Genomic DNA, 25,030 nt, shown 5'->3' on the forward strand with positions numbered 1-25,030 from the left:
AATGTTCCTCTACAAGTTATATTCCAGTGTTGTATGCAATCTCTACATTGCTGATTAACTAACATGCTTGGTGGTTGCATGCATTTGGTAAGACTACTTAAAGGCTGGTAGGGTGTTGTAAAGTGGGATTTTGTTGAGGTTGTTTGTGTGTTACTGGTTGTTGTAGGGCTGTTGAGGGAAAGTGATGTTGGTAACAAATAGGAATGAGCTGAAGCGTTCCAACTGATGCCTCATAAACGTGGACTGTGTTCAAACTGACGATGACTTTCACTTTTATAGACTGAAGCATGCGTGTTTGAGCAGTTTATATACACCTTGACAATGTTGTGTACAATGTAATTAATTAGGCGAATCATATAGAAGTGGAGGGTCAGTCACTGTCACAATGTGATTTATATTTGAGTTTCCACACACAGCGCAGACATAATAGTGATGGGATGTTCCAGCATGTTTTTTCAAATGTGTTTTTTTTCTAATCACACATACTCGTGCATTAACAGATTTATTACGACAGGCTGATTTATTAATCCAGTTCTAGTGTCCAGCCACTGAGTCACAGTGCAAGTGCCTGAATGCAGGAGGTTGCAGCGAATCAAAGCACCAGGTTCCAGTTTTTTAGAGGTTAATATGCTGAAACTACTTATACAAATGGTGAATTAAAGTGTGTGAGAATAAATGCTGAACCAGGTCCCCGACTCACATTCATGAATCACGTTCAGCCAAAGTCTCTTACGCGTTATTTTTTTCAAGGGAAGTGAATGGGGCCACTTTTTGCCATTTCTAGCGTGTGACATCTGTGCGAACAAGAGAGTGTGTGTGTGTGTCTTTGTGTGCGAGTATTTTTGTGTATGTTGCCCCTACTTCCTCCCCCCCTCCCCTTTTACCAGTAGCAAAATGTTGAAATGTGCCGATCTGAAACATGACACTTTCTCAATGAAAAGAAGAAAAAAAAAAATGACCATGTCAGTGGTATTAAGATTCCCTCCTTTTCATGTTCATGCTCATAAGTCCTCTGCTTGCCATGCATGCACAATGTCTGCTGCTCTGAGACTTATCAGAAGAATGCTGACCTCATGGATAACGCTAGTAGCCTTTGTGCTCTTCATCCCAGCGACTCAGTGTTCAAATGGTACAGTATAAGCTCAAGCTTTTTATTCATATATATTCTATGTGTAATGCTTTTTTTGTTTGCAATTATCCTGTGCAGGTTTCTTAGCTGTTGATATATCTTACTATTGATTGGTACCACTAATCCTCATGAGTTCTGCTGCGCATTTGTTGCACTAGAATTGATTGAATTCTCACATTGACTTTACTGCAAGGCGGAATTAAAAAAAAAACAAAAAAAAAACATCAAACACTCATCTTGCAAATTGAGGGACCACATCATGATCTTACAAGCCTTAAAAATATTTTTAAAAGTGCACATTTTGGGCAAACAAGGAACTGAAACAGCTGCCGTGACAGGCGCTATTAAAGGCAGTTTCAAGTGCATCTCAAGTCTGTTGTAAACAGGAACTAGTATTTTCAAGAAGAGATTACTGCAAAAATCTACATTTAGATGTGTAAAATAATACTACTAATAAAAAAGACGCTGTCAGTAATTTGCATTCGGGGTAGATGCTGAAAGCGAAGCAAGGTGCAGCAGATCTTCTACTCTTAAACACCACAAAAGGCCATGAAAGCATCATAGAATACATATTGGAGATAAACTTATGTGTGCCATAGAATGATGTAAATATTATTTAATGCAGCACAATTGAACTATTTCTTCATATTTCTTCCTGCAGATTCCCCATTTTCACTCACCAACAAGGCCACTGGTTTTTGTTTGCTGAAAAAATATAACCGTTGCCTTGACTTGCGCTGGACGACTGGTAACAGGATTTTTGTTACATCAACCAAAAAGTGCCTGGGAGCTCAGGGGAAAAGTGCAGGGAGTGAAGTGAACCTCTATGACTGTGATGACAAGAGCGTCCTCCAAAAGTGGGAATGCAGGAATGAGACACTGCTCGCCCTCAAAGACCAACCGTTCTACATCGAAATCAAAGCTGATGAATCCATTGCTCTCACCAGAACTGCGGGGCCAAATGCCCAACTCACAATCACAGGGACGTCCAGTGGTGCTTGTACAAGAACATTCAGAGGTACAGTATGAAGCATCTGAGTGTATATAGCTACTAGAAACCAGAGGCAGAACAGCAGAACACATGAGAAGTAAGCTTCGATGTGTTGGGAGCACACTGCCTTTAAATTAGCTCACATCAGACATTGTTTGTTCCCGCTGATGAGCATGTTGCCATTAGGCTTCTCTTCTTTTTTTTTTTACTGAAGCTGTTGACCCTCAAAGTCAGGTCAAGCATAATTTTTTAAAATTAACTTTCCTTCTCACTTGATTCTAGCTGTGTTTCCTGGATTAGTTGTATTGAGAAGATCACAAACATATGTTTTAGCTCTACCTGTTACAGCACAATGCTTGTATTTTTAATCTAACTCAATAAATCTCTTTTTTTTCTCTCTCTAGAGCTTTTCACCATTGAGGGAAATGCATTTGGTAAGATCTGCATGTTTCCCTTCTTCTACAAAGACCGGTGGTTTGGAGACTGCACTACGTACGACTCCTCAACCAAACGCAACTGGTGTGCAGTGGAGACAAAATATGAACGTGAACAGTGGGGATACTGCCCGACCTCTTGTAAGTTTGTCAAATTTACATCTTAGTGCGGTGAGGAAGAAGGATGTATAGACAAGATGCATGTAGATGTCAGCTGTACATGCATCTTCTGGTTGATTAATTTGGTTTCAAAAGACACCTTTGATTAAATTAAAAGCTAATATTCTAGACAAGCCAATCAATTGATAGTATAACAAAAAAGTGCTAGATTGCAGTATTAGACTTAAACGTCTGAATGACTTATTTAAGACTGAAGTTTTTCATATATTTCTATCAATATACAGCCACAGACCACTGGGCCAAAAACCAGGTAACAGGAGCGTATTACCAGCTGAACACACAGTCGGCTCTGACCTGGCCTCAGGCTGAGAGCAGCTGCAAACAGCAGGCTGCTGCCCTGCTCAGTGTGGTTGACACCAGCGAGCAGTCCTTCGTCTCAGGTAAGCTGCCACCTGGTGGATGTCTGCTGGTACTGAATCAGGTACAGACTGAACCAATGTGGTCTGGGTTCATACAGAAATGAGTGAGAATTGCTTATATTACAGGGGTGAGATTTAAAAAAAAAAGAAAAAAAAGTCTGTTCAACTCAGATATCTTCATTATTGAGAGGCTTTTAAAATGTTTAGAAACAGCCTTTTATTATAAATCTTTAGATGCACACATAAATACACTGCACAGTTGTCTATAATAAATTCAACATAAAAGATTTTGGAGCCTGATATTCTTTATGGGTCGTTGTTGTTATGTTAAGATGTTCTCTGTGCAGAATACTGGCTGCTTTCTTCATGCTTGTTTAACTGTGATTTCTATTTTTTTTTCAGACATGTTTTATTACGCAATGCAAAAGAGGAACAAAGTCTTTACTCTGTGCTTTTCCCTTTTTCCCCCCCTCTCTATCACGCAAACACACATAAACATACAGCGCTGTTGGGATCAGGGAAAAGTAAACTCTGGCTTGGCTTAGTTTTGGACCCAGAACATGGCTGGCAGTGGTCAGATGGGAAGCCTTTCCGTTATCTGAGATGGGACACTGGTAAGTCCTCACTGCAGGAAAAAGGTTCCATGAAGCAATAATCCTCAATCATCTGTGCAGATATCACACCTTTATAATTAGTCCTTAAGAGTGACAATTCATGTCTTTTCCACAAACAGTCCTGCCTGAAGCTCTGGGACAGACAAACAAAACTGAAACACAAAGACCAATTTAAAACCTTAATATGGACCACATGACTGCATATATGTGAAAGTGTTGGCTGATACACACAGATTTATCAGCTGACTACAGTTCTGCTAAGCTCTTTGGAGCAATTTGGAGATCTCTCTGCTGATTGTTTTAGTTTTTACACTCTGCAAATGTACTGTTTTGGTTAACTCTTATAGTTCTAGTCAGTATAATATCCAGACAGTTTTCACAGAAAAAGCTGTGATACACCCTTTGTTACACTTCCAGCTCTATTATTACACTAAACAGCAGACAAAGACAACAAGTAAGTGGTAAACCCAGATGATATATCTGGATATTTCTCTCAGTTGTTTGTTGAATCCAAAAACAGAACTAAGAAGGATGGCTTTGGACTTCATCAATTATGTGGTGCTATTTAATAATTTAGATGAGTTCTAGAGATGTTTGCGATTTTTGAAGCATGAAAATGTTGATGTAAAACTCTTTAAAAAAAAAAGATATTGTGACAGAGGATCTCTACTAGTAAAGCATGAATCTCAAGTTAAATGTTTTGTTTAGGAAATCCACTTCCTAATCCGGGACACAACTGTGCATTTCTCAACTCTGCTGGGCAGCACAATTGGCAAAGTTCATCCTGTGCCAAGAAACTGGGCTACATCTGCTACAAAGATGGGACGCCCCCAAGTCCTACACAAAGTACAGTAAAATATTCCACTCTGTTCTGCTCTACCCTCCTCTGGCTTCTGTAATTTTGCTTTAGATAACGCGCTTGCTGTTTGATATCAGTCATTCAGTCTCTGTATGTTTGTTCTTTTTTATCATCAGTTGAACAAGGATTTTGTTCAAACCCTTGGATTCCCTACAATGGCCACTGTTTCCACCTGCAGCGTGACATTCAAACATGGCCAGAGGCTCAGAAACAGTGCCGCAAGGAAGGAGGAGATCTAGTGAGCATCCGCAATGTGGAGGACCAAAGCTTCATTATCTCTCAACTTGGATATGGTACATGACAACCCTGTGTCCTTCAAAATACATTTATACACATCAAATTTCCAAAGCAGTATTTGTCTTTGATAGTGTTTATTTAGTGACTGTTTTTTGGTAATCTGTGGCTGCCTCCTAACTCAGCTGCTAGCTCTTAGCCTAGACACTGTCAGAGTCGTTAATGTCCTGGTTTGTGGCGATGGCTGTGCTTCTTGTTCTCTCCACTTCAAAAAGATGTTGGTGTACTCCAGAGAACAAGCTTCTTAATGATAGCACTAGCCTTCCAAACACTTAGTTTTCTGTGCCACACAAGCTTTGATTGCTGATTGGCTGTTACCTGTGATGTATAATCAAACCAATCAGATAGAGCAGTGGGCGGGACACTGCTTGAGACCACAGAGTGACTAAACACACAGAGAGGGGGCTATATCAGAGCAAAGTAATATATTTGGGAATCTGTGAAAACAACAACAACAATATAGAGAATTGGAAACATGCAGACCACTTGACCTGGTCGACCTCTACTATGAAGGGAAGACACACGCTCGTATGCACGCTTTTGGATTTTTGGCAGAATTAGCACCAATAATTTCATTCTGCTTGTGTAAAAAGGGAAATTTTAAACTCTGACTGACATTAAATATGCTGTTTACCATCCATGTCTGCAGCATCCACTGATGAGCTCTGGATTGGATTGAATGACAGAAGGACTGAGGGCCTGTTTGACTGGAGCGACTACTCCACTGTCAGCTTTACTAGCTGGGAATATGGAAAACCGTCTGTCTCCACCGAGGGAGAGGACTGTGTTCTAATCAGAGGGGAGGTAAGGAGCACCAAATGGATGTAACTGCACTTCTTCCAGACAGTACATACATGCCTATTGACATAGGATACATGGGGGAAGTGTCATCTGGCATCCTGATTGTATCAGTCCTCATAAAAAGCAACAGATGCCAAACTACATTGCTGGCCACAGGACAAACATGATAAAGAAAACAAATTCAAACAAACAAAAAACATTTTTAGTACCTCATTCCTGAAATGTTTGCATAGAGAGATTTGATCTTGACCTGTGAAGATGAACAAATTATATTTTTTTATCCAATATTTTATTATGTCTAAATTGCAGGAAAAAGAAACACATCTTTGCATTCTGCCTGCAAATATTCCCATTTTTACTATGGTTTGTGATAAATTGAGCCAATGAAGTACCATGAAAATAGCATATATAAAAAAGGCCCCAACCATAATCGTCAATAACTCTACAAAGAAAAATATATACACCATCATAGTTTAGTGCTGACAAATAATGATCAGCAGCACAGGTAGAAGGAGTGTGATAAGTCTTTTGGAATTTCTCACAAAGCAAAATATTGGACAAACTAAAATTTCCCTAAAGATCGTTTAACCAAAGAGGTCAGAGGATCAGTTTGTGTTCTGAAATTTCCATAAAATCCATACAATTACAGTTAGGATCATAGTAAAGCAGAAATGTCAGGGGATCACCAAAGCCTTGACAGTTTGTTTTCAGGGAGCTGTAAATGTTTCCACACATCCATGTGCCACTCTATGCATTAGAACATATTTCTCTGAATAAGAGAAAACATCAACCTACCAATAGCTCTACAGGTAAATTCATGCCTTCACCACAGCTGTATGCATGCTCTGGGAACCATGAACGATTTTATAGAAATTTATTCAGTAGTTTCTGAGATATTAAAAAAAAAAAAAAAACACTGAATGAGGATAAATATTTGAAATGCATCCATCTAATCCACAAACGGTGCTTTATTCTTGCAGAAAGGGAACTGGGCAGATCGCTCGTGTGATGAGAAACATGGCTTCATCTGTATGAAGCAGAGTTCCACTGAAAGAACTGGAGATGAAGTGGATTTGGACCTGGGCTGCAAAGCTGTGAGTAGCGCTGATGAATGACTGATAAAGAGCTCAAGTTTACTTTGAAAGATATTAACAAATAAAGAATGAAATGCTTGTTCACTGTTCCAAGCTTGAGTGCAATTGAGTGCTACTTGCTAAATGGATGCTTCAAATTTGAAAGCGAAATCCTTCACTTCTAATCAGTGCTTCATCTCCTGCAGGGTTGGAAAAGACACGGCTCCTATTGTTACTTTGTAGGAACTGAAACAAAGACTTTTGATGAAGCTAAAAGTGACTGCAAGAGCTCTGAATCGTATCTAGTTGACGTTGCAAATGGGTAAGAACACTTCAGAAGTATTTATAAATCATATAAATATTCCTGCAGCACAACGTGGACATAAAACACACATGCACATGCGATACAATAAATCTCGTGTCATTTATCCGGACTAGAACTGTGAACTGTGTGACTGTATTTCCAGGGTGGATAATGCCTTCCTTGTGAGCTTGGTGGGGCTGAGACCAGAGAAGCACTTCTGGCTCGGGCTCTCAAATCAGAAGAACATTGATGTTTTTGAGTGGACCAACACGGACTCGGTGAGATTTACTCACTGGAACGCTGAAATGCCAGGTATGGAAACATGAAACACCATCCGTAGATATTAGGGATAAACGTCTGAGCCACAGTCATTGTTTGACTACTGTCTATCTTAACAACTTAAGGGTACCAACAAGGCTGTGTTGCCATGACAACTGGTATTTTGGCTGGGCTTTGGGATGTGCTGCCCTGTGACAATAAGGAGAAATACATCTGCAAGCATCTGGCGGAGGGGGCCGTTGTAACCGTGCCACCGCCAACTCAAACGCCTCCTCAGTGTGCAGATGGTTGGAGTCGAGTGGGAACAAGAAACGTCTGCTCTAAGGTACCTCCAGAGCTCTTAGCTAAGCTTTTCTTAAACATGTTACCTGCTAATGCCAACAAAGCTAGAAGCCCTTGTGGTTGCTGCTGTCTTGTGCAACCACCATGTTGTATCAGCCACTGCAGCCGTATTAAATAATGCAAACTGCAGACAGATTTCAATGCTTGTGGGAAATGGGTGTGTGTGATGTGTATGCAACTACTACAGCCAATTATATACTTTTTTTGTTTTACTTATGTTGTGCTGTGATGGAAAAATGTATTGGCATCCTCCTTTGTGTAATTGACTGCATACACAATAGGTCATTTGACATAATTTGATTTGATATTTTAAACACAAAATACATTATTGAACAGCATAAAGTGTTCCTTAGGTCATCAAACTCCTGAAAAAAAAAATAATGTTTAAGTTCTGACATTATTTAAAATATGAACATCACACAAAAAATTATAGACAATGTAAATTATGGGATGTGACAGGAAATATATTTTCTGGGTGTTTTTACCATTATGATGTAGAAGTTTAAATACACTGTATAAAAGGATATATAACCTTTTTTCTCAATATCTGACATTAAATCTAAACTTGCCTGTTTTAGGTCAGCTAGGATTACCAACATTATTTCTATTTGCTAAATGCTAGAATAATGAGAAAGAGAATTTTTGACTTGGGTCAAACATTTTGGTTCCTTTCACAAGCTTCTCACAATACTTTAATAAATTCTGGCCCATTCCTCCTGACAGAACTGGTGGAACTGATTCAGGTGTGTTGGCTGCCTTGCTCCACACGCCTATTCAGCTCTCCCTGCAAATTTTCTACAGGATTGAGATCAGGGCTTTGTGATGGCCACTCCAAAACACTGACTTTGTTGTCCTGAAGCCTCTTTGTAACTAATCTAGTGGTGTGCTAAGGGTCATTGTCCATGTGGAAGAAAAGTTTTATGTCTTTTTATACAGCGTATGTAAACTTCTGGTTTTAACTGTATGTTTATATTTAGTGTGCTTGTTGTCACTTTACCTATTAAGTATGTGCATATGCTGTATGTTGTAAATAATTTGTGCACCAACATGTGTGTCATTGTTAAGATAGATTAGATGCACATATACAGTTGTGACTTGACATTCTGACCCTTAACAATCTGAAAACCTTGCTATCCGACAGGTTTTTAGGAAAAACGAATGGAACCCATAAAAATAGTCTTAACATACCGACAGCCTTGGATTCCGATATATCCGACATTTTGTGTCACAAATAAGGATAATGGTGTATGATCTGACTTAACAATCTGACAGATTTATTTACCTTTGATACGCGCACCGGTCAGTTAGGCGTAAAATCCAGTGATGCGTAGTGTTCTAACAATACAGTAGTCCAAATCATTGAGTGAGTTTGACCAACTAATTAAGTCGGTTTGCATCAGTTTGTTTGTGAAGAACTCTACATGTGTGGAACACAGGAAGAATAGGTTTGGTGTTTTGAAGTTCTTTGAAGTACTAAACAATGTGACATGTTTTGACACCTGAACAATTCTATGAACCTATATAAACTACGGTTGTATCAGGTGTACCAATCATAGAAACAAATTGCTTCGATACTGTTACACGCCAGACATCATATGTAAAACTGCATCTACCAAGTTTTCACCAGCGTTCAAGAAGTCACAGATAACGTCGTGCACTGTCATGGAGCGACTGACCAAGCAAAAACGGACAGAGATAACAGTAGCAGTGCAAAAGCTCTGTGTCAGTACAAACTACAACATCCGAAATGTTCCCAGGACAGATTGGTACAGTTTATAAAAGACACTTATTCTGTGACAATCGGCCGATCAATATCATATACGTAGATAGTTTATTATAACAACTCTAAACAATAAATATTAACAACAAACTACCCTTCAAGCATCAAGCCCTCCTTGCATCTCAACCTCCGTCTTGACGATCCGACAACCTTGTTATCTGACATAAAAGAAGGTTTTACATTTAGTGTTGGATTATGAAGTCATGACTGTATTTATATTCCTTGCTCTCAACAGACTTAGCGTTGTTAAGTAAATGTGCTTGTTAACATGTTTTTCATATCAACGGAAAATCTCATGTCCTGTCATTGTTGTATTTAAACTTAGCCCCAAAGTGACCCAAACAAAACCCAGAAAATAACTGAAATTCAATCTGCATGTTTTATCTTGTGATGCAGTTTTTCACGGGGCCTCGTGCACATGAGAAAACGTGGTATGAGGCCAGAGATTACTGCAGGGCCATTGGAGGGGATCTGCTCAGCATCCACAGCGCTACTGAGCTACGAGTGCACTATCGGTACAGTATGACCCGGTCTACAGTTAGAGCTATACACGACAATATCATCTGCAAAATACACTGTATTCCAATTTGAATGACACAATAACACCATTTAAAGATTGTTCTCATTCTTTCACGACCAGTGAATCCTGTTTTAATCTAAATAAATACTGGGTCATAAGAACCATTACTTGTAGAAAATCAATCAATGTATAGAAAATGGCAAATAACAAAACTGAAAGATTTGAGGGATTAAAAACAATACAATGCTATAGCAGATTAAAGATTTTTTCAAAAACATTTTATGGACTTTAAATCATGAATGCAAATCTGAGCTTGTGAAATAGTACACAAACTTAGGACTGATGCACTAGATAAAAAGAAATATACAATTCTTGCAGAACTAAACAGCTCATTAACTGCTGACTGTTTTTTTTTTTTTGCTCCTGTCATATTCTTCCTCACTATGGGCTCATTGTTCACTGTAGTATAAAGTCCTGGACCTCCATAGAAACCACACAGTCATGGCTAGCGGTAGCAAGAACTCACCTTCTGTGCAGTTAAACTTCATTGATTACTTTATAGAAAATTGCAAACCATGAAATTCACATTTACAATAAAAGCATTCACAGGTTTTATCAATACTGGAAAAATTGGGAGTCCACAGGCTATAGATATTGTATGAATTTTAAATTTTAACTGTTACCTTGTTGTGCAGTTGTTTGTATCCGATCAATGTAAACACAGCCTGCAGTTCATCCCAACACAACCAAATAGTTCCAAAATTTTTGTCACGCAACTGTTGCAGCTGTGCAACAAATGGCTTCAAAGTTAGGTCAAGGAGCACAGGTGCTTTTTTTCTTTTTCTTTTTTTTTTTTTTTTTGCGAGTTAGTGTAAATTGTTTGTTTTTAAATGAGACTCAAATGTGATTTCAAGCTTAGATTTGTTTATGTTTTTCAACAGAACAACTTGTCACGAATGATAACTTTCAGCATTGTCATAAAGTTAAAAACCCAACTTTTTTTCCCCCGATTTTTAATTTACTTTTTAAAGTTTCTTGCTAAATGGTGTAATTTCGGCAGTTTGACAAGCTGAGGTGTAACATATCACCACCAGAGAGAGAAAACATACATATATTTTAGCTGCTTCACTGGAGAGCGATGAGACATGAGACAGGGTTGGATGCTCGTATATTTTGCAAAATAATTATGCTATTTTTTTGTACTGCAGCGGTGGAAAAGGCTGGATTGGACTTCATGTTGCTGATACAAACGCTGGTTATGTCTGGACTGATGGATCCCCGGTTAGTTCACTATTTTCTACGTTTCATTTTTATTATAATGGATTCTGTTCCCAAAGCATTCAGTCTCGCTTTTGACATATTTACAATAACACACAATGCAATTTTGTTGTTTCTTTTTGTTCACAGCTGAACTACCAGCACTGGCAGGAAGGAGAGCCAAACAATTTTAACAATGCAGAATCTTGTGCTGAATTTGTGATACATAACTGGGATGAAGATGGGTCTTGGAATGATGTCAACTGTGAGAGTTACAATGACTGGCTGTGTCAGATCCGTGCAGGTACAGCTGAGAAAAAGTGTAGTAAATACCTTTTATCTCTTCTGAAGATACAGTATTTTAAAGCTGGCTTTAGTATGCCTTGAATGAAACTGACACCGACTTGTGCTCTTACAGGAGTGACTCCAAAACCACCTCCAAATAATACCGCAGTGGGTAAGTCGACACTGAGTAACACAACACGTTTAAAAATGCACCATACTGGGATAGCTGGTTAGACCAAGCATAATTTCAGTCACATTTCACCTTTCCTCATATTAATAACTCTGTGCTATTGTTTAAATTTTGAGTTTATACCACTGAAGTACAGACAAAAAGTTACAAGACTCAGCCTTTGAAAGCCATATGGGATTTAATTTTGGCAACCATGTCTTTTTTAACAACATTCTTGTGTGGTAACATACTGCTCCAAGTGGTCCTGTCACTCTTGAAATAGTCCCTGGAAGTCCTGTTCTTAAGCACTGTTGTGTCAAAACTGTGACTCTTTGACTTGAGTTTCATTTTGGGGAAGAGGACGGAGTCACAGGGAGTGAAATCTTGCAATGATTTGATTGGTGCAGACAAAAAAGTTGTGCATTTTCAACACACTGTGTGCATGATGGTTGTTTGTGCCAAATGTCCTCCCTCAGACAGACGCCTCAGGGTGTTACAGTGGAACACATTCATGATGCACAACCCCACAGATATCTAACAAAACGTTGAGCATGCTCTTGAGCACATATTCTTAAAGATTATGTGTTCTTGCACTGACAACGCTGGTTGTTCTCTGAGTCAGAGCTGCAGATCCAACTGTCATCCTTAGTGATTGTCCTTGACAGGAAGGTGAAGTCGCTTTGACACAGAATTTATTGTTTGCCCTTTGTGTAAGATTGAGGTCAAAAATAGGCACCTTCAAGTGGTTAGAACTGGACTTCTAACCATTCCTAGTGTGGCAGGAGCACTGGGTTCACTGTACCGTTGCACATAGAAATCATGTAAAAGAAGACAGTGGCCAATTTTTGGTTACGTTTGCTATGATTTTTGCCTTTTATAGACACATTCTCATAACTTTTTGATAGCATCATTGGTATAACCACAATGATCTTAGAATTGACTGTTGAGCAAAAGTGGAACTAATCTTTTTTTTTTTCACTTATTTTTCTTTGTTGCTCATTTTGTGAATTTCTCCACTGTGAGATAAATAAAGGCATATCTTATCTTTCTTTTTGATTATCTAGTGCCCAAAGTGGCTTCATTTGTCTTTTTTTTTTGGTTTTACTTGTAGTCCAGAAATCAAAGATATTCACATAATTATATTTAACACCAAGAAAAATTTCCACACTGGAGGCAGCTGGGACCAACAAATTATAACCACGTTAGCCTAAAAATGACTAAAAGGCTTTTTGAGATTATTTAATTTGCAAGTTGCTGCAACTTAAATTTAAATGCAGTATGTGTTTAAATCGTTGCAGAGTATAACACCACGGCAGATGGCTGGATTGAGTGGAGGGGGAATCATTATTTTATTAACACAATGTTAAAGTCCATGGAGGAAGCTCAGAGTTACTGTCAGAAGAAGCATGGAAACTTAGCGTCGATCAACAGTAAAGAGGAAAATGTCTTTTTATGGAAACAGGTAGGTATTTTCTGATTAATCAGACAACACGTTCAACCTTAAGCATATTTTAAGATAGTTGAATAGCGAGACAAGTAAGCCTTAAAGCTTGTGTGTATTTCTGTGCTTGTGTTTACAGGTATCCAGGAGCTATGGGTCATATTACATCGGGTTGTCAGTGGATCTTGATGGGTCATTTTGGTGAGTACTCATAAATGCCAGAAGTCTAATACAGTGAAGTGTTTACCCTAAGGTGGGAAGGGAGAGCTATAAGGTCTACTGGAGATACCATTTGAACATTGCTGGTAGTGGTAATTGTATTTTGCTAGGTTGACAGGATTTAATGCAAAAGTTTGTCCTTTCATTTAGACAAGGATATCCACTGTGGTTGTTCAGTCTATAGTCACGCTCCAGTGTTCACCAAACTCATTCATTCTGCTCATGAACACATTTAAACCATTTTATGTGTCAGTTTTTCCAACTTATTTCTTCTGCGTATTTATATTGCAAAAAAGCAAAAAGGTTGGAATAAAGTCTAATTTCAAGGGAAAACTGTTTACATAATTACACATTCATGTTAACTGTGTGTGCTTCAAGGTGGATGGATGGTACTCCAGTGTCATTTCAAAGATGGGATGAAAATCAACCTAATTCTAATGTCTTCGATGAGACCTGTGTTTCTATGAGCTATCACATGGGTGAGTAAGAATGACAGGCCTTCTTAAATTAACCTTACATAGGATGTGTGGGTAAGATTAATTCGCTTCTCCAAAATGAAGACATTACTCATTACATCTTTGCTGTTCTCACAGGCTTCTGGCGTACATCTAATTGTGGAAGAGAGGTTCAGTCCATTTGTAAACGAAGTAACACATCCCCTGTCAACACCACTGTAGCCCCAATAGCTCCTCCTAAAGGCGGCTGTGGACTTGCATGGACTAAATTTGGCACAAAGGTCAGAAATCACAATCTACAAATGTTAAAGATCTTTCATTTGGGTCAGCTTTCAAAATTACAAAACTTTCTCATTTGCACTTATATTTAACTTCTGCTTCCAATATGGAGTTGATGCTTGTAACATTAAATAAAAACTCAAAAACACCAAATCAAGTTTAGCAACTGTGGAACACCATTTCCATCCATCCATCCATTATCTATCCATCCATCCATCCATTTTCTATACACCGCTTAATCCTCATTAGGGTCGCGGGGGGGCTGGAGCCTATCCCAGCTGACTTAGGGCGAAGGCAGGGGACACCCTGGACAGGTCACCAGTCTATCACAGGGCCACACTTAGAGACAGACAACCAAGCACACTCACATTCACACCTACGGACGATTTTAGAATCACCAATTAACCTCAACATGTTTTTGGACTGTGTGGGAGGAAGCCGGAGAACCCGGAGAGAACCCACGCTGCACGGGGAGAACATGCAAACTCCACGCAGAAAGATCCTGGGTGTCCCCACTGGGACGCGAACTGGCAACCTTCTAGCTGCGAGGCAACAGTGCTAACCACTGAGCCCAAACACCATTTCAAATGTGATGAATCCATTCTTGCCGGAGGCGTTTTTTTCTGGTTATGAAAAGAAGACAGATTGTATAGAAGTGTACGAGAAAATGATTTTCTATCAAAATGAAGAATTCAGCTAACGTTGATATACACTCACAGATCATTGAAGTAGGAAAAACATACTAATACTGAATAGAGATTCTTTCTGCTCTCAAAACAGCTTCTGTTCTTGGTCGAATGTCGTCCACAATATGCTGTAAACAGCCCTTTGAGATTCAGCAGCAGATTTTTCTGCTAATCTCTCCTCCTACATCCTGAAGCTGTTCTATTGGATTTAGATTTAGTGGCTGGCGAGGTCATTGAAGTCTGCCGATCTCACTGTCATGTTTATAAAACCATTTTGAGATTTGGTGCATTATAATGATTGAGATAGCCATTAGACAATGTTACATTGTGATCATAAAGGGATATAACAAGCATGATATTTCTGTTGAACCGCAATTCAAAAGTAATGTCATGACTTTCATTGTTTTTTTGGGGTTTTTTTTGTTTGTTTAAAAAAAATATATTACTAGTTTTGTCAATTTCACCTTATATCAGTGACAGCAGTTTTTTTCCTTCTTTAATGGGAGGATATGAATAAATTTGAGGATGACTGTAGATGGTCAGTAGTAACACTCAGACAGGCTGGACTGTTGACACAAGGCAGTCTGGACCCATGAATTCATGCTTTTGATACAAAATTGGAAGCATATCATCATTATGTATCAGACCAGGCCACATTTTTCCATTGTTGAACTGTACAGTTCTGGTGAGCCTGCAGCCACTGTAGCCTCAGATTTCTGTTTGTGATGTGAGCATTAACTAAAGCTCCTGTATCTGCAGGATTTTATGCAATGAGCTGCTGCCACATGATCGGCTAACTGGCTAAAAGCATTGACGTGTGTGTGTGTGGGAAAGAGAGTCGTATGAGAAAGTCGTATTAACTTATTTCATGATCAAATTTGTTGTCTGCAGTGTTACAATGTCATTAGTAACCGGAAGATCACCTGGGAAGAAGCATGGAAACAGTGCGTCAATATGGGAGGCAATTTAGTCTCTATTCCCACAAGAAGTGTCCAAGGTTTGTTTTTCTATGTGTACTATGTATAGCGTTATAATCAGACATCATCATCCTGCAAATTATTGTAAATGGCGTGTCCAAATCAGGTCACCTAAGTAGTATGCTTTCAATTACATTTTTATTCTAGCTATCAAATTGTCCTGGTCTTACAGTTCTAATGTGCACATTTTCTTATTAACCCTCTGAACACCAAAACCAACCGATGCATTTGAAAGGCATGTTACTTAAAAAAAATAAAAATTAAAATCACCATAATCATTTATCATAGTGAGGAACTGAACTGAATCCAAAAACCCAAAATCCTGATAAATCATCCAAACTACTTTATTTACATAAGACTTCACATTAGAATCTGTAAAAAACAAAAATGTCTGCACTCCCAAAAAGCAGTTAGTGACTCCGCTGTGACCAACATTCACCTGACAAATCCAGGAACTGTTTAGCTTAACTGGGCTGAAGTACAGACTGTTCACACAGGCCAGACAGGAGACAAGGATAGAAATACATTACAAAGGCAAATAGTAACATAGCTATAGTACACCGAGTCACCATTTCCCCAAATAATACCAGCGCCTGTGGCAACTTGGAGAAATGTTGTACATTGCTACATGATTATATGTACAACATTTTTTCAAATTTTGTAAAACAGTAATCAAAGAAATTGAGGTTTCCTGTCATACGGTTTATGACATTGCACCTGTAATACTGCACCGAAGATGTTTCTGAGGTGCAGGACCTTGTACTGCAGTAATAACTTAAGTCCACAGTGAGTAGAAATAGCCAAGAATGCTCAGAAGCTTTATTAGGTTCACAGGGCTAATTTGTAGTAATGTATTCTGGATTTCAAATTTTATTTAATTTTTTTGCTGTGTGTCTTTCTCTACGTCTTAATATTGTAACCATAAAATAGTAATTTTTACTTTGACATATTATGCCAGGATTTTTAAAAACAAATGTATCAAGCCACATATGGCATATAATATATTTGATTTTTTTGTTTAAGAAAAGAATCTGAAAAAAATCAAATGTAATACTTTATTTCTACCTTTGAAATTTCCAGCTTTTTTAACCACCAAATTGGTCGACATAACGAATACAGACCTGTGGATAGGTCTAAATGCTTTCAAACAAGATGGATTCTACTGGACTGATGGAAAATCAAGGAAATACACCAACTGGGGTTATTCTGTAAGTATACACAATATGTTTAATATTTAATGTGTGATGTAAAAGGGTTTTGTGACCTTGCAGATGGTTGTGGTTACAAGTGTAAGAGTCGACCAAATCTGTCAGTGATGCAGGGTTGGTCAGAGCTGAATATGAGCTAATTAAAAATATTTAAGTATTTTTGTTTTTTTTGCCTAAATCATGATTTTAGAAACATCAACGTCGTCCTGGGACCTTTTATCAAAGATGGAATGAGGTAAAGTTTACCAATCTTTATTTATTACTGTCACTACTTCATTTTTGTGGTAATTCAGGGCAGAAAAAAAGTAGTCTTACTTAATTTTCATGTCATACTGAAAAGATTTTAAATCCTAACCACTCACTTTGACCATTGTTTACCAGGAAGACTGTGTTGTGATGACTAGCATTTCTACTTTTGGGATCGGAAAATGGTTGGTTAAGTCTTGCAATGACACCAATGGATTTATCTGTCATAAAAATCCTGGTAAGTTCTCCCCTTTTCTGCTTCAAACATTTTTTTAAAAATGCATTCCTAAAATGTTATTGAGGTACAGAATGTCTTACATTAAAATCCCAAAGTGCAGCTAGTTTATGGCACCATTCTGCCCAAACAAGTGTGGACCAGGTTAAAGCCCTTGTTGATGATGATCTCCTGTCCATGTGATAATAATGCTGTCTGTAATAACAAAAATTCTCCTCTTTTTTGATGTTTATTTTGATCTTACTAGACCCAAATCTCCCACCTCAGCCAGAAACAATAGATCCCAAAATCTACGTGCGTCTGGGAAATGACAGCATTAAGGTTGTGACTCAAAACCTGACCTGGGATAATGCCAAGAGTCGTTGTCAAACTGACAAGGCCAACCTGGCTAGCCTGCGAAATGAATGGCTACAGGCCCATCTTGAACTGCTGGCTATAAATCTCCAAGCTCCTCTTTGGATTGGGCTGAACAAAAATCAGGTACAGGGCTGCAACCATCCAAAATTACTGTACTGTTGCATAAAATGAAATAATAACTAATAATCAAGACAAAATGGTGACTTAAAAGAATGCTTTAGAAATATAATAAATAAGATATTCTGAAGTTATTACATTACCTTAAAACATATTTTCAAACTTCACTTGTAAAACATGACTAACTGGTTACATTGGTATAATATATGTACAATGGAGTATACAGTTTAAAAAAAAAAGACATATTAATATTGATGAACTTCAGTAGCATGCTAAACAATGGCAAGACATTTTAAAAAAATCTTGTAACAGAAATGCATCCATCTTTGCTTTCAGACTGGAGGTTATTTTCGGTATATTGATGGCTGGCACCTGACCTTTGCCAGCTGGGCTGAATATGAACCACGCAGGGACAAACCTTGCGTGTACATAGATGTGGATGGAAAATGGAAGACTGCTTACTGCAACCAGACCATGAACAGTGTTTGCATGCAGTCAACAGGTATGGTTTCTAACAAGCAAAGTTAAAGAATTCAGTCCATCAGTCATTTGAATATTGTCAAACATTCAGTGTTCTTTAATATCTTGAAAACAATCATGTTTAAAGCAGGCATGTCAGAATCAAGTTTTCTTTTTTTCCCCCCCTGAGCTAATCTAAATCATTTCAACTTTTTAATGCTTACCAATAATAATCCCCAATCTGACAACATGTTCCAAAAATAATACACACTTTAGGTACATTTAAGTTATTTAAATCAGTCCAGTGTATAAGCTTAAAAACTAAACTGCTCTGCAATGCATTTAGAAAAAAAACTGCCTTTCTGTATCTGCTCCACAAGCTCCAACAGACGCAAAAGCGGATATGTTCTACATGCATGACAGAACCTGTATTTTACTTTGGATGTAGTACCTTGTTGTTGCACCAGGTGGAGCCCCTTAGTGTTTGTTACTGTAGAAGACCAAGGATCAGATCACTCAAAATAAAGGCAACTCCATGTTGGCAAGCAGAGAGCTTTGTTGGAGTTTAATGAGCAACGGGCACCATGACAGAGACATTTAGAATGTCATCCATCCAGCACTGTTAAGTCTTACACATTGTGTCCCAATCTGACTTGTACTGTCTTATTTTGGCACATGAATGATGGCAGATGTAAACAAAGATCTAGACATGGAGAAATGCTAGTGCTGAAAAGTGAAACATTGCTGTCATCCTTGACAGTGGCTCAGGATATCTCTAGTGTCGATAAAGAACTTACTGGACCTAAGGCCCACTTTCAGCAGTTTGTCAGGACAAAATGTACAGATTTTTAGATAAAACCAATAAAAACAAGAGCCTCAGATGGATTGTGGGTGAGTGGAAGTCAGTTTTATTAATCTGTGGAAAGGAGTTGTGCTTAATGCTATCATTGACAACTGAAAGCCGCATTGCAAAATTGAGCAACTAAAAGCCACTCTCCAAAACTTCTATAAGCTCAGATCATCTTTGGTATCAGTCAATGAAAGCTCTAAAATGAAACATTGGCATCAGCCAAAAAATTTCGATAAACAGGCAAATAACATCTGTCAAAATAAATATAACATGTTTTGTGTGGAAGTCGGGGTACTTCTCTTGTTTTAGCTAGTTATTGTGTCCATTTACATTTGTACGTTAGTCTGCACCTGCCTGTGCGACGTTACAATAAGAGTAGGCATAACAATGTGTTAGCTCCACTACAAGACACGCTATTTGCTGTTAGGTGGAAAAAAATAAGTGCCAATATGGCAACTGACCAGAATGAGTTGGAAAACATTGGCATACAAGAGGCAGGCAAAAATTCAACATTGTCCATCCCTAATCACTATGTGTGGAAGACAGAGCTTTACCAACAAATGAGCCAGGCCGATTGTAGCTTTTTGCACATCATATTGTCGACGTGTCAGATAAGGGGTATAAAACATCGCAGCTCAGACTCAGTTCGCCGTTTGTCCACCAGAGAGCACTGATGAATCGATCTTTCAACTGTAAAGATTCCTGCTTAGGTTTGGCCACATTTTTTTTGGAGAAAAACAAATCCTAGGAATCCAAACCAAGATTGGTTCTTTACATATCTGTGACTCCCAAACATTAATATCAGTTTCAGCTTTAAAAAAAAACATGTATTGATCAGACTGTATTCAAGATAGATGATTATCACTGGAGTGCACCTTGACATCAAATCAAATCAAGTTTGTTGTCATTTTGCTGTACACACAACAGTAGTACAAACAAGATGAGAGAGCGTTTCTTCAGGATCCAGAAACTAAAAGCAATTAAATAAAGAAGTGTGTTTGCATTTCTGGATCAGCAGTTCAGCATTCTGACAGCTTGTGGAATGAAGCTGTTGATCAGTTTGGAGGTTCTTCCTTTAATGCTCTGGAAACGTTTGGCTGATGGCAGTAGTTCAAACAGTTTATGGAGAGGGTGTGAGGAGTCACTGACAAAGCCATCACTGCTGCTTTACTATTGTGCTGCTCACACTCCTTTAGTGCAAGAGGTGTTTTGTAACCATATACCCATGTTGAAGTGAGATTTCAACTGTCTTCTATTACAGACGGTGTGTTTAATTCTCAAAAAGTTAGTTCACTTCAACAATATGACCTCATCCAGGATTTGGATTTGAGCAGAACAATTATCCAGAACCTCAGAATACAAAGGATGCAAGTGAATGTCACGGTAGAATGTGCTGCCATTAGGTGATCATTATAGTATCTGTCCTTCACAGATGTGCCACCAACAGAGTCCACCGTGTTCCCAGGACGCTGCCCCGAAGATACGAATGTAGAGTACCAACAGAGTTACACCTGGATGCCATATAAGGGTCACTGCTATTTGTTTATCACTGATGAAATTGAATGGGCAGATGCAGCCAGCAGCTGTGTCAGGCATGGTAAGAGACATGCTAGAAATGAACTCAACTGTAGATGAAGTATAATAAGTGAATAAGTGAATGTATGATGTGTAAGTTTAGGTCAGTAATGTAAATACAACAGCATCAAGTAGGCTTTATGTGCTTCCTACTTGTTACAACCACACTGTTTTTTGTTGTGAAGGGGGAATACTGGCTAGCATTGAGGATCCTTCTGAGCAACAGTTCATCAAAAGCAACGTGGAAATATTTCAGGATAGCCAAACCTCTTTCTGGATTGGACTGTTCAAAACGTATACAGGTACGACCACAACCTTTGCTCCTTCTGAATAAAACCAGTTTTAACAAATTGTTGAAACGCATCATCTTTAGAATCAAATTTCCTGCTGATAAAAGTGAACAAAACCAAAATCAATGACTTCTTTTGGTGCAAAAAAATGCAACTCAAATTCACAGCTTTAAAATGTCGCGATATGATGACGATATATGATATGACACGTGTTAATCGCTAGCATCAAAGTGAAAATCATGATACTGAGGCTTTGTTCTGCCCCAGGGACATGGCTGTGGTTGGATAAAACAGTCTTGGACTACACCAACTGGGCCCCAGAAGAGCCTGAATCTGACTACGGAGCCATCAGAACCTCAGATGGGGGTTGGAGCACCGGTCGCAGGTGGCACGACAGAGGATACATCTGTAAAACATCCAAAAGTAAGAACATCATGTTCACATAATTTAAACACACAAGCTTTTCTTTTAACACACATGTAGCTTGTAAAAAGGTGCAATAGAGTGGGTCATTCTTAAAACGTTGTTGTCTAAGAAGCTAATAAAGTTCTAAATAAAGACTATGCAGAAAAGCACGTGCATGTGAAATGTACAAGCTCCTATTTTATTCATACGTTATGGTGCACGTTAATTTGGTTATTAAGATGATTTCTCAGTTACACCTTCAAAAATTGTTCAAACATCACTGTCAGTCCAGTATCCATTTTTTTGTGAATCGTGCAAAACAAATTTAATTGTTTCAAATGATAACTAGTGCAGTTTGGGCATTCAGTTCAGTTTTTTTGTGCATGTGTGTCAACCTTCAATTAACAGAAATCCCTGCATGTGGCAAGCTGTTTGGGTTTTTCTCTAGCAGGAATCTATTTTTATAGAGTTCATATTTATTAAGACTGACAGGGTTAATATAATTGTGATGTCTAATATCTAAAAATAGTTTTGCAGTCCTATGCATCCAATGATCAGCTCAGCTAAAGTCTAAATCCACAGACATGAGCAGCCACTGTGTGTGTTATGTGGAGATTCTCAACAAGATGTGTGCTGGCTTTTCAAATTGTTACCTTTACATTGTATTTCTGCCTTCAACCTATTCATTAACAAGCACAATACCTCCTCCGCCAGACTGTGATTGTCTAACTAGTTTTCCATTCTTTCCTACCAGAGCCAAGCACAGATCAAGAATCAAAACCTGGTAAGTGACACAATTCCATTGTTTTGCATTGTGTCATTCTTGAAATATTTATGAATAAGTTGCTTTTAATGCAGCATTCACAGTCAAAAACCACTGACTGCAATAGAATATAATCAGTCATACTCAAAGTTAAACACTGTTTTGAACTGCTTTAACGGGTCGTCGTTTTGTTGACTGTGCAGAACCTCACGGAGGTCAGGATCCTCGCAGTCGTGTCCACACAAGCCTGGTGGTTGTGCTGGTCATTACTATCACTTCCACACTGATAGTCATTGGATTCTTCCTCTACAAGAAGTCTCCTCGTCCTCTACCCACCTTTGAGAATCCACTCTACTTCAACAGTGAACCATCTCCGCCTGATGTGGTCGACACCAATAAAATGATCGAGAATGCAGAAAACCCTGAGCCTATTTTAGCTCTGTGATTATTAAAGTAGTAGAACGTAGTGGGACATAAACTTTACTGCATCCCAGACTGATGTATTACACCTTGATGCTTCATTGCTTTTTTTTTTTTTTTTTTTTACTATATACAGTATATATTCAGGTATTTAACAGTATGTCACCAAGTGTGAGTTTCAGTAGAGTTGGCAATGTCTGACCTCATGGAACAGAACAATTTAGGCTCTAGGATGTCTCAATGGGAATGATTAGTATTTGATTTTCTCTTTTACTTATGACTGAATGTACATAATTGTTACATGTGGTGCTTATATCCACTAGATGCTGTTCATTGCTTGTACTCTTGACATGTGTAAAAATCTCACTGCCTGTCACTGTTAAATAAACATTTAATATGCCATTAAATGATAAATATTCATTTTAAGCAAGTTTTTTAAAAAATGTACCATCATCTTCTCTTTCTAATCAAAAGAAGTGATTTGTTCGTGCTACTGTGCATTCTCTACGTATGTATATAATTGACATAGTTTGTTTTAAGCACACTCTACTCTGACAGATGAATGAAGCATGATTTCTGTAGATTATTCCATACGTCCATGGTGTGTACGATAGGCTGTACCAATAGGAATGTTGTTCCTAGGTTCCTTCCTTCCTCAGTCATTTAGTTATTACATGAATTTCAACTTTGTATCGACTAAATAGCAAGAAATAAAGACAGAATTATTTCAGAGGCAAAACGTTCGAGGCTGGTTGGCGCTCTCTAATATTGTGTTTCAACATTGGGTCACCACACACACACACACACACACACACACACACACACACACAGTCTTATATACCACAATGCAGTCCTGGTCTGGATGTTGTCCAGACCCTAACGTTATGTAGCAGCACTACACAAGCTAGTAGAGTGGTTAAACAATATCACTACAATCATTTATGCCCATCTGATGCTGTATTCTTTCTTTGTTTCTGATCAGCAACCCTCTCTCAGAGATACTTGCGGTAAGATCGCCACCCTGAACTATATATCATCTAATATAGTATGTATAATCTTATAACACAGTCTAACATTATTGGCATAGCAAAGCTGCCAAAAAGTTTGATCACAACACATTTGGTTCACTTGAAGCCTGAGTGGACATTGGGGTTTTAAAAGTTCAATCCCTGCTAACCACTTCCATCCATCCATCCATTTTCTATACACCGCTTATTCCTCACTAGGGTCGCGGGGGGGGCTGGAGCCTATCCCAGCCGACTCAGGGCGAAGGCAGGGGACACCCTGGACAGGTCGCCAGTCCCTGCTAACCACTTAGTCTTGTCAATTCTGTTTCATGTTTCTCTACCTGCAGGCTGCCCAGGTTGCTGTTGTGGTGGTCCTCTAAGTCATCCAGCTGCCTCTTCAGTGAGTTTCTGGTGCTGGGGACAAGCCTCCAAATCCGCCATCTTGGACTGCAGCTGGTGATGTTGGCCCTTGATCTGCTCTCAGGAAAATCAGCTTACAGTTGGAGGGTCACTCCCACCACAATGCAAAGAAATCAAAAGTACTGTACTGCTTTTTGAAGTATTACAGGAGCTGAAATGTTTTCTGTGAATATTAGCAAGAAAGTGGTAAAATGTGCCAAAAGTAAAAAGTAGTAAAATATAAATCTTGAAATTTAAAAATAATATTTTTCATTTTTAGCATTTACATTAAAGGGGGGAATCTTGGTTTTATGAGGTTACAGTAGTTATTAAACTCATGCAGAAGGTCATATAGACCAAATAAGCCTGGTCAGGATGTCAGTTTATAAAAATTGAAAATGATGTCCTTGACTTTAAAATGGTGAACACAGTTTTAGTTTACCCTGTTAACTGCTTAATAACAGATTTTACCAAAGAAATAGTTTTAACCAAGACAGTTGTCTGTCCTGCTGCAGCAAAGTGTTTCTTTCTTTAAAAGTGCATAAAAAGGAGTCAGTTCACAGTTCAACTGTTGACTAAACACACACCTCTTCCTCTTTTCCCACCACAATTATTCATCAGGACAAATCATTCCTTTTACTGTCAACCAATGACAAACACAGTATGCCGGATATAGCTTAAGGTCAAAGGTTGGGAAGAAAAGCCAAAAGTGCATTTAAGTAAAAACACGTATTTTTTTTTAACAACAAGTAAAGTCACCAAAAAACTACCTGAATAGCAAGGATCTTTGAAAGAAAAAAAAAACAAAAAACACTGACATATTTATTCTTCCTTTTCATGCAGATGTGACTGCACAGTTTGACCTCAGATAAAGACGCAAACATCCATCCATCCATTATCTACAAACCGCTTAATCCTCACGAGGGTCGCGGGGGGGCTGGAGTCTATCCCAGCCGACTTAGGGCGAAGGCA

The 25,030-nt window shown here is 38.5% G+C and overlaps 1 protein-coding gene across 1 annotated transcript; it reads left to right on the forward strand.

The window, feature by feature from the left end:
- The first annotated feature begins 960 nt into the window (after positions 1 to 960).
- Positions 961 to 23,391, forward strand: mrc1b (mannose receptor, C type 1b). The gene is made up of 31 exons (XM_008286764.1): positions 961 to 1,129; positions 1,791 to 2,147; positions 2,525 to 2,695; positions 2,959 to 3,114; positions 3,597 to 3,707; positions 4,416 to 4,553; positions 4,683 to 4,859; positions 5,510 to 5,664; positions 6,642 to 6,755; positions 6,941 to 7,056; positions 7,202 to 7,350; positions 7,443 to 7,642; positions 9,836 to 9,954; positions 11,168 to 11,240; positions 11,367 to 11,520; positions 11,635 to 11,673; positions 12,969 to 13,132; positions 13,251 to 13,312; positions 13,709 to 13,809; positions 13,924 to 14,066; positions 15,642 to 15,747; positions 16,808 to 16,935; positions 17,126 to 17,170; positions 17,317 to 17,419; positions 17,664 to 17,896; positions 18,227 to 18,392; positions 20,632 to 20,796; positions 20,960 to 21,076; positions 21,332 to 21,487; positions 22,224 to 22,253; positions 22,436 to 23,391. The coding sequence occupies exons 1-31, from the start codon at positions 961 to 963 to the stop codon at positions 22,675 to 22,677; spliced, it is 4,359 nt and encodes a 1,452-aa protein (XP_008284986.1). The 3' UTR covers positions 22,678 to 23,391.
- Positions 23,392 to 25,030: the final 1,639 nt, after the last annotated feature.

This window comes from Stegastes partitus, unplaced genomic scaffold, assembly GCF_000690725.1.
Source record: "Stegastes partitus isolate 25-593 unplaced genomic scaffold, Stegastes_partitus-1.0.2 Scaffold468, whole genome shotgun sequence".
Classification (NCBI taxonomy): domain Eukaryota; kingdom Metazoa; phylum Chordata; class Actinopteri; family Pomacentridae; genus Stegastes; species Stegastes partitus.

Bases quoted from the DNA above. Each gene is read 5' to 3' on its own strand.
- mrc1b (XM_008286764.1), top strand. From the start codon at position 961: ATGTCAGTGGTATTAAGATTCCCTCCTTTTCATGTTCATGCTCATAAG. The intron at 13,133-13,250 runs GTAGGTATTTTC...TTGTGTTTACAG, and splicing joins ATGTCTTTTTATGGAAACAG to GTATCCAGGAGCTATGGGTC. The intron at 15,748-16,807 runs GTTTGTTTTTCT...TGAAATTTCCAG, and splicing joins TCCCACAAGAAGTGTCCAAG to CTTTTTTAACCACCAAATTG.